Here is a 19,341-nt window from a genome sequence, read left to right as displayed (position 1 = left end):
TATATAGCGCCAAATTGCAACAACATTAGCCTTGAAGCACTTTACAATACAGAGAAAACACCAAGAATCACACTATCCCTTATGAGGAAGCACTTGGTCACAGTGGGAAGGAAAAACTCCCTTTTAACAGGAAGAAACCTCCAGCAGAGACAGCCACCTGCTACGACTGGTTGGGGGTGAACAGAGGAAGACACAAGTGGACCACCACCAAAGAGCCACCACTAATATCATCCCACATTCTCACAGAAGCATGCACTAAAATGAAAACCTTACTAGAGCTATACCTACATGCTTAAATCTGTCCTACGCTCTGACATTTAGAGTATGTATGCATGTACACACTATTAAGATTTTCCTCACTTCTTTTCATTAGTTTAGTAGTAGTCAGTGTTGGTCAAGTTACTTGAAAAAAGTAATTAGTAACTAATTACTGATTACTTCTCCAAAAAAGTTACTTTACTGACTACTTATTTTCAAAAATAATTAGTTACTTAGTTACTTAGTTGTAGTATAGTTGAAAAGACTCTAAATGTGTTGTGTTTGGGCATTGTAACATTATAATAAAGTCTCATCAACAAGAAAGCAGAATTCAGAAATGTAGAAATTAGCCAGGTGACCTGAAGGTCACCTGGAGGTCCCTATTGCAAATTAGAAGCACAGAATGGAATAATTACGTGACTGCAGAGATATGTTTTGCTCCTTTAAGTACCAGCTTTTTTCCAGTAGAGGCACAACTTCGTGCACCTATGGACTTTGGATCAACACGGTCTGGAAAATTTTGTAAAATCAATCAAAACTTATATCTTTCTAGAAAAATACTGATATGCTTTACAGTTATATGCAAGAAACTGTCATGTATTTTTGACTGTTTTACATTCTGAACATTATCCCAATTTAATCACAGTGGAAATGCTAAAACATTCATTGTTGTGTAAATTCCATGTTGCTATTAGTCTTTACAAAAAACCCCCCAATGAACTGGAAACCGAATCTTTATCTTTTCAAAAATTTGAGCTACCTGAAGGTATCCAGTATAATATTTTTTGTTCTCTTTTCTTTCTCCTCCATTAAACTCATACTCTGCAGTTCTCTGTCCCATGACTATAGTTATGGTCTGCAAATTGACAGCATCTCACTGCACTGTGTACAGTATGGAGAAAGTGATGGAAATGTTACAGAACAGGTATTCTTTGTTTAAAAACAAAATTAAATAGAAAATTAAATAGAAAACTTATATGGTACATCATCTAAAACTAAAGCCTGACCTCTACATATAGATACATTATATAGTCCACCAAGCTTCATGTATCTCCTTGTACTGTCCCAACTAGGTCAGCAGGTGTCATTCTTGCCTCCTAAATTATGACTCAAAATTTCATGTTAGAGTATGTAAGGTTGTGTTGAAGGGAATGAGCTCAGTATGAGCTGGCTTTAAGAATTTCCACTTGTTAAAATGCAGGAGTGGCACAGTATTTCTACATATAAGAAAACCCCTTTAAACCTTAGTGAAATAATGTGATGTGCTCTTTATATCAGCATGAAACACAGTGTTATATTAGCTCATGAAGGTTATGTTGTGGTTCCTATAATCATTTGTTAACACAAACCATTCAGGACTATTATAAGAGGAGTTTCTGTTTTGTTTTGTTTTTATTGCACTTAACACTGATCTATGAATCATTTGAGCATAAAAAGCATGAACCAATATTGTGTCTACACCAAACATACAACTTAGTATCATAAATTACATCTATCTTTAGGCACTTTGTTGCGAGCAGCATGGTGCAAAAATGCATAGTTTGCTCCTATTTTAACTGAATCTGTCAAACATTTTAGTGATAAAACAGCTTAACAGGCATAAAATAGTATTTTTTTTATTATCTACAGCACATGAACAGTATCCGAAACTAATGTCCTTAGGAAATAAGAAAAAATCCTGCAAAGACCTGACACAGAACCTGAGAGATGCATTTGGTCTAGTGTTCACGGTAAAACTATGATACTGGAAATTCCTGCATAAAATATCAAAAGTAAAAATAATTACTCTGCAGAAAAAAAGTTCCCCATCAGGATTAAATGGATTAATATTATTGCTGCATATGTTTAAGGTGGTGCTTATTGTAAATACTTTATACTATGCTTAAAGTCCAGCATCATATTCTATAAATTACATGTTTGCAGTGGCTGTCTTGTGAGGCCCACATCTTGGAAAAAACAAACAAACAAACAAACAGTTGTTCGTGAGTTCAGAAACACTTACCTGTTGTTCCTTGATAATGTACCAAAGGAGTTACCAACGTTTTCACACTTTTCTACATTTCTACATCACACACATTGGGCAAGGTAGATAGCAAGTGGAAAATCATGTGTTACTATGATAAATCACTTAATCTTGTTTACTTGCTAATGCTACCTGTGATTCCACACCTAGCACAGGTCATGACTGATCCTAACAGCAACTTGCTTCTCACCCTCCCATTTATACCACGAAAGTCTAGAGGTTTGTCCACAATGCACATGCACAAACCAGCAGAAAAAAGCTGCTGGCCTCTATGTTTGTCCTGGTCAATGGAAGAAGGATAATAGAGTCAGCTACAGTTCCTTATGAGTTGGAAACAAGCCAAGCTTTCAGGGCAATAGCCAACTGCAGCCACAAGATGGCAGTAATGTAAAGGATCGATGCGAATAATCGATGCCTATTTTACATCTTACTAGATAAGAATAAAAAGATGGGGGTGTTAGGTTGCAGTTGTCAGTTGTATTATAGCTTGACATTTAACTTGTGTACTATACTACTAAAAGCTGCTATTTCATCAGTCTACTGTAGGATCAAGGTAATTCTAAAATCAGAAACAAACGAAACTGTAAACACAGATCAAAAGTACTTTAAATGAAGCTGAAAAGTCAAATTAAAAATCCACAGTGCTTGACATTGCATTTTTGTGTAAGTGGATCAATTACCCTAGTTTCCCAGCAGGCCGTTTCAATTACATCCAGAAAAAAAATAATTGACTTGGGAATACTTACTGGTTCTTATCCCTGCTCATCAGATACTACTGGAGGCGTAGCCTCTGGGTGAATAGACTAACTGTTTTGCTTTGAGTTTCGTAAGCGCTGCGGTCCAGACGGACATTCACACTCACATGGAAGAGTGAAAGAAGGTTACCACTTGTTCCTGTACCAGCAAAACCCGCTGATCACTTTGGACAGCATTTAAGACTGCTATCGGCTGAATATGGCACGGACTTTGGAGTTGTTTGCAACTTGTTTGCTGATTTTTCTTCTTTCATTGGGAGCGAACGGGGAGCGCGGCAGGGAGAGAGTTTATTATGTGGGGATCATTGAGGACTTGTGGGATTACGCACCAAGTGGAAAAAACCTGCTTAACGGGAAAAACATCGAAGACGATGAGTGAGTTGACATTCTGAAAAGTATGCTCAGATAGTGGCGGCACTAATTGCTTGTAAATATTCACTTTTATTTTTAGCGCCTTTATATAATGTCTGAGATCACTCACAAGTAGAAAGTCATTATAACTCACGTGGGAATAAAAATAGACTGCGAATGAAAAGACAGTTTAGAGATATAAAAAAGTTTTAGTGCAAAACTTGTGGATTATGTCGCGTGCTCGGGGTGTGACAGTGTCTAGACTTTGTGTGCTTTGCTGGCAGTCTAACGGATGTGCAGGAAAGATGACAATGACTAACAGCGAATTACTGTCTCCTCTCATTAGATTAGAGGCTTCCTTTACTGTGTATCTATCTGCCATGTGTCTTTATGTGCAGCCAATCACCAAAAAGGACGCACAGAGATCCTGTCTGACAGAAGCATTTGTATCACACCATGGTTATAAATTTAATGAGAGATGTGACAATGAGACTGTGTGACCCTTGCATTTCACAGTTTTCAATTTCTAGAAAAAAAACAAACATGCAAAATAATACTGTTAATGCGACTTGTAATTACATCACATGTAGCCATTTACAACTCACAACATTTGTCTGTGTTTCTGCTGTTATAGTTCAGGAACCAATACCTAATAATCAAAAATCATTTTATTATATTAAAACAGAGGATATTAGACTGGACACATTAGCAAATTTTTCATGAAATGAAGGAATTCCCATGGGTGTTGCGCAATGATTGAAACAAATTTTGTCCTTCCTGTCAGAGAGATAAATAACTGTGAAGCATAAGAGACTTGCTTCATTCTTACACAATGCCTGACATTCCTAAATTTAACTAAATCTCTAGACTTGCTAAAAACATTCTCAAAGTGTACAGGCTGTACTTAAACTGTCTCAAGATCAAGCTGTTTAATCACTGCAGGGAATGTTTATCTTTGTTAGATATCATATTGTCTTTTCACTCCCATTTCACTGCAAACTGAAATCATAAGAAGCTTTAAGATGTTTCTTCCTGCCATTTGTATCCCATCATTTAAAATGTGGTATTGCGTCAAATCAGCTTGACATGCGTTTGCATGGCATTAGATTAATAAAGCCATATGTCGTTTTGTAAGACAGTGAAGGGGAAACGAATAAGCAGTGTTGGAAGAATGTTATTTTGCTCTGTTCAGGTTCTGACTGAAACAGCGGTAATCAGACAGGCATCAAGGTTTTCAGTGAAACTCATTTGAGAATCTGTTTAAGATAATCTTACTTCCAAAAGTGCATCAGCTACAGTTTCAACAACCTGTTATTAGTTCCCCAAAACATGTTATTAAAATAATGATATGTCTAATTGTTAAAGACCTGCAACCACATGCAATTTGTTCAGTGGCTTTGCATCTATTCTTACACCAAGTGAGACCTAGTCCTTGTTTGGTCTACAATGAAATTCTAGCCGTTAGACAATAATCAAAATTGTATAAACTAAAACATCTATCAAAGGCTTTTGTGAAAACCTAGAAAGGCAATGCACTTACTTTTGCTATATTTGTATAAGTTTGATTGAAAGCTGGTGTTGCAGTGTGGAACTTGACGTTGACCCTAACAAATACAAATGCAAGAAAAGTATTTTTCTTGTCTGCCCCAGACACACTCTCGGAATTCTGTATAATCGCTCCACTGTGTGTCTCACATTCTTATTGTTTCCTTTTCAAACTTTCTCAGGCATGCATCAGTATTCCTACAAAGAGGGCTCCACCGAATTGGAAGTATTTACAAGAAAGCTGTGTTCAAAGAGTATACAGATGCTTCATACAGTCGCCTGTCTCCTCGACCTGATTGGCTGGGCTTCCTGGGACCCATACTGCGTGCTGAGGTTGATGACACTATTGTTGTCCACTTAAAGAACTTTGCAACCAGGAACTACTCTATGCATCCCCATGGGGTTTTCTATGAGAAGGATACAGAAGGTAAAATGTCCCATAATGAACACACTGACAGAAAAAATTGACAGAAAAATTCATGGTGTGGTTCATGGTGAAGGTTTCGAAGTGTCATTTATTCATACTGAATGATGCGGATTGTTGCTGTATTGAAAATTTGTAATAAGAACTGAATAATGTAACTTTTTAAAAATCCGAAATGGCTTGCAGTTACGAAACGGCTAACATTGTTTATGAAGTTCCAAGAAGGCGTGGCACTGTTCTCCTAAAGCATTTCCTTTAAGTGGACAAACAGTATCATCAACACCATTGTACTAGTTTTTTATATTATTCAATAACAAAAAGTATTTGACCAGAAGACACTGGGGGACATCGAAATGAAAAATAGTAGGGATAGGTGTAACATAGACAGAGTGACTCAGTTTACGCATGAGTAATTGTGGAAAAAGAACAAAAAGTGGCACACCACAATTCCAGAAAATGAGTGACTGCTATGGCAGATGTTTTATAAAGATATGTCTCTTAGGTTTTCTGAACTTTACAGCTCTCTGTTATGCAAGAAGTTTGTACGCCACCCACCCCCACCCCAATCATGTGAAGAGGACATCCTGCCAAAGTACATTTGAGAGCCTTGTGGAAACTGAGACTATAGCCGCAGTCCTTTTTTACTTAAAATAGAGAATGGTTATTGTTATGCTTTGTGTCATGGTTTAAAATCGGCAATTTTATTAAACATAAGGAAGGTTAAGTGGCATCTTTTTGTTCAAACTGGAACTTGGGCAGAAAGATAATGAGATCACATGTGAGTGGTGTCAGCACATAAAGATACTGAGAACTGAGAAAGCAGTTCATTCTGTTAAACCTTGTCCCGATATTCAAACTGTATCAAAGATCAGTGCTCTCGTGACTTCTCATTTATGCTTTGTTTTCATACACACTGCCATAGAAACTAAAGGCTTTCCAGAAAGTAAGAAAAAACCCCAGAAAAAATCAATACTACCTTGACTTTTGAAACCTGCTTTAAATAACATCCTTCTAAATCTTTTCTAATATTTTCTACAACATTCCTATTGAGATTATAAAGTATAATATCTCTGCTCGGCTGCTTTCTGAACAGAGTGATCTCTTTGTAAACATTGACAACATCTCCCACCCCATGCAGGAGACTCTGACAGCACTGAGCAGCTCCTTCAGTGGCAGGCTGCGGCACCCACAGTGTGGGACGGAGAGATTTCGCAGGTCTTTCCTCCCCACTGCTGCCAGACTCTACAACAAAGACTTCAACTGATCAAACACACACATACACATGTGCAATAGCAATAACACTAAGTGCAATACTCTTTCTGGCATCGTTGTATTATACCCATATTGTATATAGCATTTGTATTCTATTTTATTCTATTGTATATGGTATTTTATTTTATTCTATTCTATTCTATTGTGTACAGTATCTTATTGATATCTTATTCCAGTGTTTTTCTCTAATTTTTCTATGCAACTTTGCACTGTCCACTGCTGTAACAAAACAAATTTCCCACGCGTGGGACTAATAAAGGTTATCTTATCTTATCTTTTCCATTCGTGTTCCAGGAGCACTCTATCCAGACGGGACATCAAGCAAGTTGAAGAAAGATGACTGTGTCCCTCCAGGAGGCAGCTATACCTACCGCTGGGAGGTCAAACCTGAGTTTGGTCCCACAGATGATGATGCCAACTGCCTGACCTGGGTCTACCACTCTCATATTGACGCCCCCAGGGACATCTCGTCAGGACTTATTGGGGCGCTGCTCACTTGCAAGAAAGGTACAAATATATTTGATTGTATGTTTGGTGTGTCTCATACAGTGTTTTGCCTGCCATATGCAGCTTTTTGTATGCATAAGTTGTATGTTAAATCAAATGTATTTCTACATCCTGAGCCTGTAGTCTCATTCAGAAATAGCATTTGTAAAAATAACAGTAAAAAATTGCTTTACTTGAAAAACTGCCAACGAAGGATTGCCGTGAAAATCGCACACAGTGGGACACCAGAAGGAAACAAAGATTACGCATGCTCCTTTTCTTTGAGTGCAGGAGCCTTGAAGGAGACTAATGAACTAAATGCAGCCGAGGGAGACTCTGTCGTAAAGTCCGCCCGCAGTGATGTCGACCAGGATGTTTTCTTAATGTTCAGTGTGGTGGACGAAAACATGAGTTGGTACTTGAAAAACAACATTGAGAGATGTCTTGATCCAGAAACAGTTGACCCAGAAGACCCAGACTTTAAGGAGTCCAACCTTATGCACGGTGAGAGAGAGATATTTGAAGTCTTCTAGGATCATTTAATACTGAACTAACTGCACACATTCAGTTGGACCAAACCAGCTGATGCAACTCAGCAGTCTGCATCATATAGTTTAAAATGTGTTCACGGTGAATTCACTTCAAGTTTCTAATTCTGACAACAAAGGCTGTAAGACAGGTTTTTGATGGCTAAATGTCTCTTTGTCCTCTCATTGTGTGTGTTTTTCTCTGTGTGACAGCTATTAATGGATACATGTTTGGTAACCTGCCTGGAATCGAGTTATGTCAGCACCGTGCGGTAGCCTGGCATTTGTTTGGCATGGGTAATGAGGTAGATATTCATTCTGCGTTTTTCCATGGGAATACCCTGCTGGACCGTGGTCACCGCACTGACGTCCTTAGCCTGTTCCCAGCCACGTTCGCAACAGCTAAGATGGTCCCAAAAGCAAATGGAAAGTGGCTGCTGGCCTGCCAGGTTAATGACCACTTGCAGGGTAGGATACTTGACCTTTAACCTATGTGTCACCTTTGACCTCCTGCTACAGGACTTTGCTGACAAAGGAAATACCATTTTCATGGGGGTGCTGCTGTTTTGTCAAAGCCTGAGCATTCCCACAGCAGAGATTAGCATTTCTACTCTGAGCCTGCCTGGACTTGTAAAACACTTTCTAGAGCTCGGCTGAATTTAAAAGCTGAAGGGTATGAGCAGACATTTTATTATTTGTTATTATTTTCAGGCTGCCCAAAATCTAGTGAACATAACATTGAGAGAGTCATACAACAACTACCGCTAATTCCTGTGAAGAACTATTACTTCTTATAAGGCTGTGCCTTTTATAATGGCTTTCTCTTGTTCCTGACCCTTTGAAAAGAAAGTAACATTACTGTTTCATAAACCTATTTAGGCTGCAAATCACACAACTGACAGTTGTAGATCCGCTCAGATTTTGAGAATAAACCCAATTTCCTAAAAGATAAGGAAGTTAAACATTTAAAATGAACTCTGGAATGTTTTTATCATTTTATAGACAGTTACTGTAGCCTGGACCCCTGCTCAAAGGTCTACATCACAGCGAGTTTTTACTTATCTAAATTATGGTTTGTGTGTGTGTGTGTGTGTGTGTGTGTGTGTGTGTGTGTGTGTGTGTGTGTGTGTGTGTGTGTGTGTGTGTGTGTGTGTGTGTGTGTGTGCTGTTCCAGCTGGGATGCAGGTCTTTTATGAAGTGAGGTCGTGTGACAATGAGGCCGGATTCATGCTGACAGGTGGAGTTGTAAGGAATTACTACCTGGCGGCAGAGAAAGTCCTGTGGAACTATGCTCCCTCAGGAAGGGATTTGATTAACAACGTATCCCTTACTGAAGCAGATAGGTGAGCAACATATTGCAAAATGCAGTCTAAATAATGCCACAAAATGTCTGTGAAGGTTCTCAGTCATCCAGGTCATCGTAGTCAAAGGAGTTTGCAAAGAAAAGCGTCTGGACTTCTTTAAGTTGCTTGAAGACGTTTCACCTCTCATCCGAGAAGCTTCTTCAATTCTAAGGTCAAATGGCCGAGAGTCCCAGATTTAAACCCAGTGGGAGTATCCCCCCAAGGATGGACAAAGGACCCCCTGGTGATCCTCTAATCACATGCGCCATGGTGTGAAAGTGGACTCTCGGCCATTTGACCTTAGAACTGAAGAAGCTTCTCGGATGAGAGGTGAAACGTCTTCAAGCAACTTAAAGAAGTCCAGACGCTTTTCTTTGCAAACTCCTTTGACTAACGCCACAAAAGTTTATTCTGTTCTCTGGACAACGCTATGTCCAGATGAACAGAATCAACTTTGGGGGATTTACTTACCTGGATGATTGAGCGTGCATCAAGACAGTCTAAATAATGGTTTACGTGTACCTCAAAATAAAAGTTGATTTATTATTTAGCCCAAAAAACTCAAGAGGAGACACACCATCAGTCAAACCAACATAGTTCCATGCCAGGTTTCCCCCAAAACACACTCAAGATACCTTTACGGGTTCTTGTCTCTCTATCTCTGTCAGTACTCCTAACTCTAAAATGGGGCTTGACTTTCTGTGTGCATGCCCCCTGGAAGGGGCTGATTATACAGTACATGTGATGCTCATTCATGTTGTGTGGTCTGGTTTGAGCGACCAATTCCAGAGCATGGGTCACAGCCCCCAGGTGGAGTATGACGGTAATGCAGGTGAACAATGTGATTCTGTGTGCAACAAGTAAAAAGAAAAGTTTAAAACCTTGTAATGAAGTTTGAAAGTATCAAAACAATTTATATATAATCAAATCTTTACACTTACACACATATTTACGCACTGAAAAGCACGTCATCTTTCATAACTTGCATGGAGAGTTGAAATGTAGTGACGGCTCCTAGGTGACAAAAGGAAATCTTTTAATAGAGAGTCAGAGTCATGTGTAAAGGTGCAGGCAGGTGGTAGACTTTCAAAGATTTCAAATCAGATAATAGAATTCTCAAGTTTGGGAATAGTTTGTAAAGATTCAACAGTGTAGATGATCATGCAGTAACCCATCTGTTATTATTATCTGGTATTTCTTGCTGGCCTGACACCAATTTATGTTCTAAGTAAGTATGTAAGGTCTAAGTAAGCCATTTCCCATCACTTTTACATCTATTGTCACATATTTACTGCAACCCACATCCTTCTCATTTACAGTTTTTGCTTCGTTTTCTTCCTCCAACTATCCCATCTCTTTCTTTTGTAGTCCATCAGATATATTTTTTGGCAGAGATGAAGGAAGGCTCGGTGGTCAATACATAAAAGTGATATACAAAGAGTACACAGATGATACCTTCACTACTGAGAAATCAGCTGACCTTGGACATTTAGGAATATTGGGTAAGTCCTCCCTTTCTTCACCATGTTCTGAATAAAAGTCAACCATTCTCTCTTGTTACATGTTTCCTGATACACTTTTACCAAATTCATCAAGTTCACTAAGTCTCAAGTTCTCTTATCTGATTGGTGTTCCTCTTCTATTCATTCAGGTCCAGTCCTGAGGGCAGAGGAGGGTGACACTCTCAGAGTGACATTCCTCAATAAAGGTGATAGAAACTACAGCATCCAGCCTCATGGCCTTCATTATGATAAACACTCTCAGGGAAGCAGCTATGAGGATGGTGAGGAAGCAACGATACAAACACAAATAATACTGGCACAGTTAACCCAGCAACTCAAGGAGCTGACATATCCTGTAATTCTTAGGGGACACTACTCATTCTCTAAAAACACAAGCTGAAAGTAATGATTAACTGTTGAGACTGACCAGAGCATAAATTTGGATTACTGATACTTTAAAAATAGTTACTGCAAAAAATGACTATATCTCTACAACTTAAATAAAAAATGTAAATAATCACAAAAAGTAAGAAATAAAAGCTGTACATGAACTTGTTCATGATCAAACAAAGTGCAGGTTGTTTGATTAATACCTATGATATTTTTTTAAGGTGTTAAGCATAGTGAAAAGAGAATCACAGTGCCTTTTGACTGCTGGTTGTACAGACAGCAAGTTAGAGTAAACCAAATTGTTTGTACTTCTTTGTCTGCAACACTGCAGGTGTTGAAAAGCCAGGCTCCCATGTTGGTCCAGGTGAGAACTTTACTTACACCTGGCAGGTCCTGGAAGGCCCATCATCATCTGATTCTTCCTGCATCCCTTATCTCTACTACTCTGCCACCGATCCTGCCAAAGACACTAATTCTGGACTAGTTGGACCTCTTCTTGTATGCAAGAGAGGAGCGCTTTTGGACGACGGCAGACAGGTGCTGCTTTGGTTATCTATTCAGACACGCTCTCATGTTAAAAAAAAACAAAAAACAAAAAACTTTAAGGAACCTCTGAGTTAATAGTTAATAGCTAAAATCAAAATAGCACTCGCCTTTTGTTTGACAAGCTGTTGGGGATTATCACATTTATTAGAACTTTAACAATACAAGATGGCTTTAAGTGTCATTTTAAAGTGCTTTTTAAATTCTGTGTGATGTTATCTTAAAATCGAAAGAGCAGCACTTTAAGAGCCTTACTGATTCTGTAATTTTGTCTCGATTGTCTAACAGAAGGATGTAGATAAGGAGTTCTTCCTTCTTTTTTCTGTCATGGATGAAAACATGAGCTGGTATTTGGATGAGAACATTGAGAAGTTTGGCAGCAGTGAGACTGATCCAGAGCACGAGGACTTTGAAGAGAGCAACATGATGCATGGTAATCAGTCTGTTTGGTGAAAGCAGCTGAATAGATATTACCTTACCTATTTATCTGAAAAGCTATTGAATCAGTGTTGATTCTAACTCAGATTTTGTTATATTTGAGACCCGGTTCAGGTGTGTCTTTGTATTTATTTCATATTTTTTTTTATCTTATTTTCATTTCAGCTGTAAATGGACGCATGTATGGGAACCTTCTTGGACTGGAGATGTGTTCAGGGGACAAAGTCAGATGGTACACCTTTGGGTTAGGTACAGAAGTGGACATCCATGGCGTGTATTTTGAGGGAAACACTTTCAACAAACAAAGCACAACCCGGGACACTCTCAACATTTTCCCTCACACCACTGTAGCTGTCGACATGAAGCCTGACACTCCTGGTTAGTCTCACACACACACACACATGCACACACACCTACACACACACACACACACACACTGACAAAAACATGGTTATACAGTACAAACAGGAAGTTATCCAGAGAATCTGGTTCACATTGTCCTCATGTATGTTTGAGGCTCTTATCTGAGTTCTGCTAAAGGGAAATACCACAATGAATGATGTTGGAGTATATCTAGATTTCTTTAACAGCTCCTCCTCTGTTTTTTTTAATTATTAGCTATGCCATTTACTTTGTTCCACACTAGACATTCCATTACCTTTAGGAAACGTGTTACTTACCTCTGCTCTTTTCAATTTCAATTATCATCATAACCCTAATGGTAAATGCTCATTCACGTAAATATGTATGTTTTTTTGTATATATATATATATATATATATATATATATATATATATATATATATATGTATGTACAAAAACAAAAAACAAACATATATATATATATTTACGTTAATGAGCATTTACCATTAAGGTTATGATGAGATATATATATATATATATATATATATATATATATATATATATATATATATATATATATATATATATATATATATATATATATATATATATATATATATATATATATATATATATATATATATATATATATATATATATATATATATATATATATATAATTATTATTATTTATCCCAGTTTGGAAATTATATCCTTAAATACAAATGGAAATTTCGCAGTCCATAAAAATGCTATATGGTTATATATGACAAAGGGGAGTATGGATAGGTAGCTAAGTTAGCACTATAGATCTAAATAGTGGTATGTAGCATAAAAATAGAATATTAGAATTTCACTTATCAAAAAAAACAAAGCAAAGATCTAGATTCACAAAATATGCAGCATCTGTATGATCATATTGTACAGACATTTGCAAAACAAGGAAAACCCCAAGGAAGCTAAGCTTTGCAAAAAAAGGTGCAAACAACATCTTTTTTCCTGCAGTGGTAATCACTGGCAGTTTATTATTGCGTTGTTTTGTCACATGCTTTTCTTCAGCGTGACTCAAAATACATGCAGTCAAACTGACAGGAAACATAAGCTAGGTGCCATTTTTTTGTACTCTGTGTGTTTATATCTATCATGCCATGAAAAAGTACTTTTCTTCCTTCCTGGTTTCTTATTTTTTTGCATTTCATCAAACATATTTTAATAATTATTTTAAAAAAAAATAAAAATAGATAATAATAACTCAAGTAAATATAATATTTCAGTTTTTCAATGATGATTTCATTAATTGATTGAGAGAAGTTATCCAAACCTATAGCCCTGTGTAGAAAGTAATGATCCCTGAGTTAAAGCTGAGTTCATTTTCACATGTTACACTCATGCCTGATTAATGCAAGACCTGTTGAATCAAGAAATCACGTAAACAGAACCTGTCTGCACAAGTGAAGTAGGCTAAAAGATCTCAAAAAGTAACACTTAAAGCCCCAGTGTAAAGAAAAAAGCTGAGAGACAAAATCATTGAGGTCTGTTGGTCTGGAACAGGTTATAAAGCAATTTAAATATAAAGTCTTTAGTATTCTGGTGAACCACTGTGAGAGCCATTATCCACAAAAAGAGAAAATCTGAACAGTGGGGAACCTTCCGAAAACTGTGTCTGCCGTGACCAAAACTACTTACTCCAAGAGTTACTCCTCGATGGCTTTTCCAGGATGTCACAAAAGAACCCAGAGAACATTTAAAGAACTGCAGGCCTCACTTGCTCCGATTAAGGTCAGTGCTGATGATTCAACAATAAGAAAGACACTAGGCAAAAAGGCAAAAAGTCACTGCTGACCAAAGAGAACACAAAGGCACATCTCCCATTTGTCAGATAACATCCTGATCATCCCAGAGACTTTGGGGAAAGTATTCTGTGGACTGATGAGACAAAATGACTTCACACCAACAGTCAAACATGCTCTTGGTAGTGTGATGGTCTGGAGCTGCTTTTCTGCTTCCGGACCTGGGCGTCTTGTCATAATTGAACCATGGAGACATGAATTCTGCCAATTCTCTATCAAAAATCCATAACGGCAATGCCCGGCCATCAGTCCATTCCCCTAAGCTCAAGCCCACTCGGCTTATGCAGCAATCCAAAACGCACCAGCAAGTTCAAAGCACAATGAAGGTTTTGGAGTGGCCAAGTAAGTGACTTAAATCAGGTCGAGATACTTTGACTTGACTTTAAACACACTGTTCGTGCTTGAAAACCGTCCGATGTGGCTGAATTAAAAAACTTCTGCATAGAAGAGTGGGCTGGAATTCCTCCACAGTGATGTGAAAGACTTATTGTAAGTTATTGCAAACATTTGATTGCAGTTCATTCTGCATAGAGCGACACAATCAGTTATTAAGTTTGCCTTTTTCACGTGGGGCCCTTTTTTCACAGCACTGTATATCCATGAATGTGTCCGAATCCTTAACCTTTTCTTGTTTGTTGTTTCTCCAAACAGGTGTGTATGAGGTGAGCTGCACAGTAATAGACCACTACTCAGGTGGCATGAGGCAGCAGTATAAAGTTAATCAGTGCCCAGGAAAAAAAGTAAATCACAAATACACAAAGCTGAACAAGACTGTGCGATATTTCATCAGTGCTGAGGAAATAGAGTGGGACTATTCACCTAAGAGAGACTGGGAGCTGGAGAAACACCATAGCACACCAAAGGACAGGTGTGTGAGGGAGATAATTGCAGGATGATGCGTTTCATTGTTGAAGCCACAACCTGTAATTTATGCCATAACTTATTACTGTTTGTTAATAGAAGCAAATTGCTACTTGTCTCCCAGTCCAGGCAACATATTTGTGGGAAAAGGAAAGAACAGAATTGGCTCACGCTATAAGAAGGTGGTGTATAAAGAATATACTGATGACACCTTCAGTGTTCAGAAGAAAAGGCAGCCTGACCAGCAGCATTTGGAAATTCTAGGTAAGCTTAACTGTTCTTTATTTGGTTTTTACTAAGAGAAGAATGAAGATGACATCTGTTTTATTTTCTCCTGTAGGGCCAATTATCAAAGCAGAAGTAGGAGAGCAGATTGTGATTATATTCAAGAACAATGCCACCCGACCATACTCGATAACCACACGTGGCATTAGGGCCAGCGGTGGACACATTCCTGTCGAACCCGGTGAGAAATTAATTTTTAAAGGGGCTTACAAAATGCTGGCTTTTTTAAGAAGCAGTAGGATTCATACTTTATATGTTCTCTGAACCTTCAGGCCACTTTATCGAAGTAACTTGGGATGTTCCTCAAAGCTCTGGTCCAGGGGTCACGGATCCTAACTGTATCTCTTATATCTACTACTCCACTGTTGACTTTGTTATGGTAAAAATAGAAGCACATCATTTACAGGGCAACTTGAATATTTAAGCAGGAGTTGAAGTATTAGATTACATTCTGACAAGGTGTTTGTTTATGTTCAGGATCTGTACAGCGGCCTTCTGGGGCCTCTGGTGATATGCAGGCCTGGGACTCTGAAGCGTGGGGAGGGTCCCGATAGGGAGAGGAGTGACGTGGAGAGGGAGTTTGCACTGCTCTTTATGGTGCATGATGAAAACAAGTCCTGGTATTTGAGAGACAACATCAGAACGTACCTTGGCCTCAACCCTGAGAACTTCACTTCAGATGAAGAGTTTGAGGAGAGTAACAAGATGCACGGTAAGAAGAGTGAACGGGGGAGGCACAAAAAGTAAAACTGTCTAATTGGCCAAAGAATTAAACATGAATATCTTAAAACTGCACACACACAAAAATAGTCTGAAAGCAGGTCGACTGAGCATTTTTCAAAAAAATATATCTGGAAAGGCATTTGGTATATGAAGCTAAAATTTCACAGCACTCATTATACTTGTTCAAACTTTGGACCATAAAATTTTTAGGCAAATTGGAGCTCGAGCAGATCAGAGATCGAGCAGGCTTGTGTTGTTGAAGATTGAATGAATCAATATTTCAATTTCCAGTGTATAAAACTTGCAAAATTTGCTGAGCATTGCTTACAACAACACAACACACTTTACACTTTACTTTACTTTACTTTACCTTCTGCTCTCATCTTCCTTTCCTGGCCTGTCTTTCTTACATCTTTTTTAATCTCTCATATTGACATCTCTGCACATTGATGTTTAGTCAGAGACACATTTTGTGAGAGAAACAGTTTGTTTCGTGTCTGTTGAGCTGTTTGAAAAGTTGCTTCTGAAATCTGAAGCGTTATTCCATTTATGCTCACTCCTCTTCTACTTTGCAATTGCTTAAGTTCGGCAATTGCAAATTTACATCTGTAGCGTGAAGGCATCGTAGGGATGTCATTGTTTTCTTGTTACTGAGGAAGTATCTCCATGCTGCCACTGAAAGGCATGCCAGCCTGCAGCTCGTGAAAAATAAACTCAACCAGTAGTAACATGCATTAACCTGTCTACTTACTCAATAAATGACGGTGCTTGAATGATGTTTTGGATCTTTGCTGGATTGCTTTTCTGGCCCACTTTAACCCCTGGCTATATCACAAAATAGGCAAATCTGGGTAAAGTTAGGGCACGGTGTAGAAGTGCCAATAAAATTCTTCGTGAGCAGAGTTAAAGAACACACAGTTTCAAGTTTCAAATGCAAATTATATAAGATAAAATAAAATACATATAACATATAATAACAAGCAAATCCCCAAATTAAGCCTACAAACATCAATGTACATCATATCATCTAAAGTTGATCCAGCAGGAAGCAGGAACATTCCACTTCTCTTTATCAGAGAGTAGAGAGTGAGGTTAAATTAAATAAAGTCCTGTACTGGATACAAAATCAGTCCTTTGTTCCTCAGCTTACCTTTGATGAGTGTGTTTGCTTTTAAATTGTCCTGTTTCTCTTGTGCGCCTTATCTCTGATTCTGTGTGTGAATGTGTCTGCTGCAGGAATTAATGGGAAGCTATATGGGAACCTCCATGGATTGGAGATGACTCAGGGCCAGAAGGTTGACTGGTATCTCATTGGAATGGGCAACGAAGTGGACATGCACACTGTTCACTTTCATGCAGAGACCTTTACTTACAAGGTTTGTTTGTGCTTTGTTAGTGGTCACTCGTAGCGAGAAGACCATTTTTTCTTCACACCGAAAGAATCATATCTCCGTTCATATTTCCTCTTCTCTGTTCCCCTTTTTTTTGCACCACTCCTATGTGTGCCAGACGGACCTTGTGCACCGTGCAGACGTCTTTGATCTGTTCCCTGGGACCTTCCAGACTGTGGAGATGGTGGCTGGAAACCCAGGGACATGGTTGCTCCACTGTCATGTGACTGACCATATCCATGCTGGCATGGAGACCACTTTCACCATCAAAGGTTGGTCAGTGTAAAGGATCTGCGGGGCAGTCTCTCATGTTAATACACTGTCACCTGTTAATTAGAAATGAGTTTAACATTTCGCTCGTTTGTTTTGTTCAGTTCCAGAAAACTCCTCGCATGGTAAGATCTGTTTTTTTCACGTAAAAATTGTTACTGGGTGGAAGATTTCACTATTGTGTCACTTTAACTTTATGTCAAATAGAGCCTAAAAATAATGCAACTTAATTTTGTAGGATACATGACTGAAAAATGAAATTCACACAGAATATTGAATTTCTTTAACAACTTTTGTATTATGTCACTATTACTGTTTCAAAGGACTGCATTGCATTACAATAACTATGATGTCATTGTCACAAAAATACACTTTAACACACTGGATTGCTATTTATACTTTTAAAGATTGTAGATTGTTTTTTAAATGTATTATGTGTCTGAATATATTCCTGATTCTGTATCCTGTGCCTGGAATTACATACCAGACATGCATAAACACTGGAATATTTCTTGAAGAGCAGTGGCCTTTTTTATTTGGTGTGGTTACTACCACAGCATATCATTCATCTGTCCTCTGCAGCACACCATCAGTCACAAGTACCGCAGGACAAAGCATTTCCTCTGTGTCCTCTTACTGTTATGTAATTCATGGAGAATGTTTTTAAAGTTTATCTGTCTTTGCTCTGTTTGTATTGGGTAAAGCAAAACAGTCATTTGCGTCAGGCATCCTTGTGGCACTGTTGATGCAGTGCTGCTCAGGAATTTTTGACTAAGCGTAAATGTTGATAAGGCGGGTGTTACGTTAGTTTATGTGTTAGTGTTCCCTTTTTCAAAGATCAAACATATGCATTTCTAGAAAACTGTTACGTGCAGCCCATAACGGGGAAGATTAATAGATTTTGGGGTAATGTTGTAATGCTTTTTCTGGCTTCCCTTATCTCTCACTTATATTTCTTTTCTTTTACACCACCAGGAACTAAAAGCTCCATAAAGATGCTGCTCTCGCTGTTTGTTCTACTGGCTATAGGTTAATGATGAGGGAGCCTGACAACAGATTATACGTGTGGATTATAACTGTGGTCACTGATGCACTTATAAAACACGGAGTTGCTGTCACTTATGTGTTTGATTGACACCATGTACATAAATATCAAGCATGGCCCAGGCCAGTCAAATTATATGTACCACTTTACAATCATGTATAATGTTCAATATGACTTTATGCATTAGGATGAAGGAAACAAAGCATTTTACAGTTGGGATTTGTTTCTGTTGCTGCTTTCTGTCATATTCCACTATGTTGGCTTGGATTTTTTTGTTTGTTTTTTTGCTACCAAATACTGGATTTCAAGTATGAATGTGCAATAAAAAACATTTTTCAGCTGCATTGTGGCATGCGTCAGTGTGAGTAATTCATATTCTTGTGCTATCACAACAGTGCTGGGTTTGGATGTGGAACAATCTGTCCCACTAGACACCCACAGATTTCTTTTCTAGATGTGAACACTTGAGGAGAGTATTTTTTAAGACAAGCTATACTTATTTATGCTTAGAAATGAGTACTAATGAGTAGAAATTTCAGAGAGAGTAAAGATTTATTGTAGAATAAACAGTACTCATGGTCTGCCATACCACAGACGAGTAAAAGAGTGTAAGCAAAGCAGTCACAATACATTTATCTATAATAGCAGAATTTTTATGAACCTGAAAGGTGACAAAATGGAACAAATTCCCCAAATT

The 19,341-nt window shown here is 38.1% G+C and overlaps 1 protein-coding gene across 1 annotated transcript; it reads left to right on the top strand.

Annotated features, from left to right (window-relative positions):
* The first annotated feature begins 3,113 nt into the window (after positions 1 to 3,113).
* Positions 3,114 to 18,988, top strand: LOC116331437 (ferroxidase HEPHL1). Its single transcript, XM_039618588.1, has 20 exons — positions 3,114 to 3,411; positions 5,115 to 5,359; positions 6,923 to 7,135; positions 7,406 to 7,618; positions 7,855 to 8,109; positions 8,816 to 8,984; positions 10,353 to 10,486; positions 10,636 to 10,767; positions 11,208 to 11,413; positions 11,708 to 11,852; positions 12,023 to 12,235; positions 14,721 to 14,937; positions 15,055 to 15,194; positions 15,271 to 15,396; positions 15,488 to 15,594; positions 15,693 to 15,927; positions 17,175 to 17,314; positions 17,448 to 17,601; positions 17,704 to 17,724; positions 18,575 to 18,988. Exons 1-20 carry the CDS (start codon positions 3,236 to 3,238, stop codon positions 18,631 to 18,633), a joined length of 3,300 nt encoding a protein of 1,099 aa, XP_039474522.1. The 5' UTR covers positions 3,114 to 3,235; the 3' UTR covers positions 18,634 to 18,988.
* The last annotated feature ends 353 nt before the right edge of the window (positions 18,989 to 19,341 follow it).

Source organism: Oreochromis aureus, linkage group 10 (genome assembly GCF_013358895.1).
Source record: "Oreochromis aureus strain Israel breed Guangdong linkage group 10, ZZ_aureus, whole genome shotgun sequence".
Classification (NCBI taxonomy): domain Eukaryota; kingdom Metazoa; phylum Chordata; class Actinopteri; order Cichliformes; family Cichlidae; genus Oreochromis; species Oreochromis aureus.
Note: the sequence above shows the minus strand (reverse complement) of the source record. Positions and strands in the feature narration are given on the sequence as shown.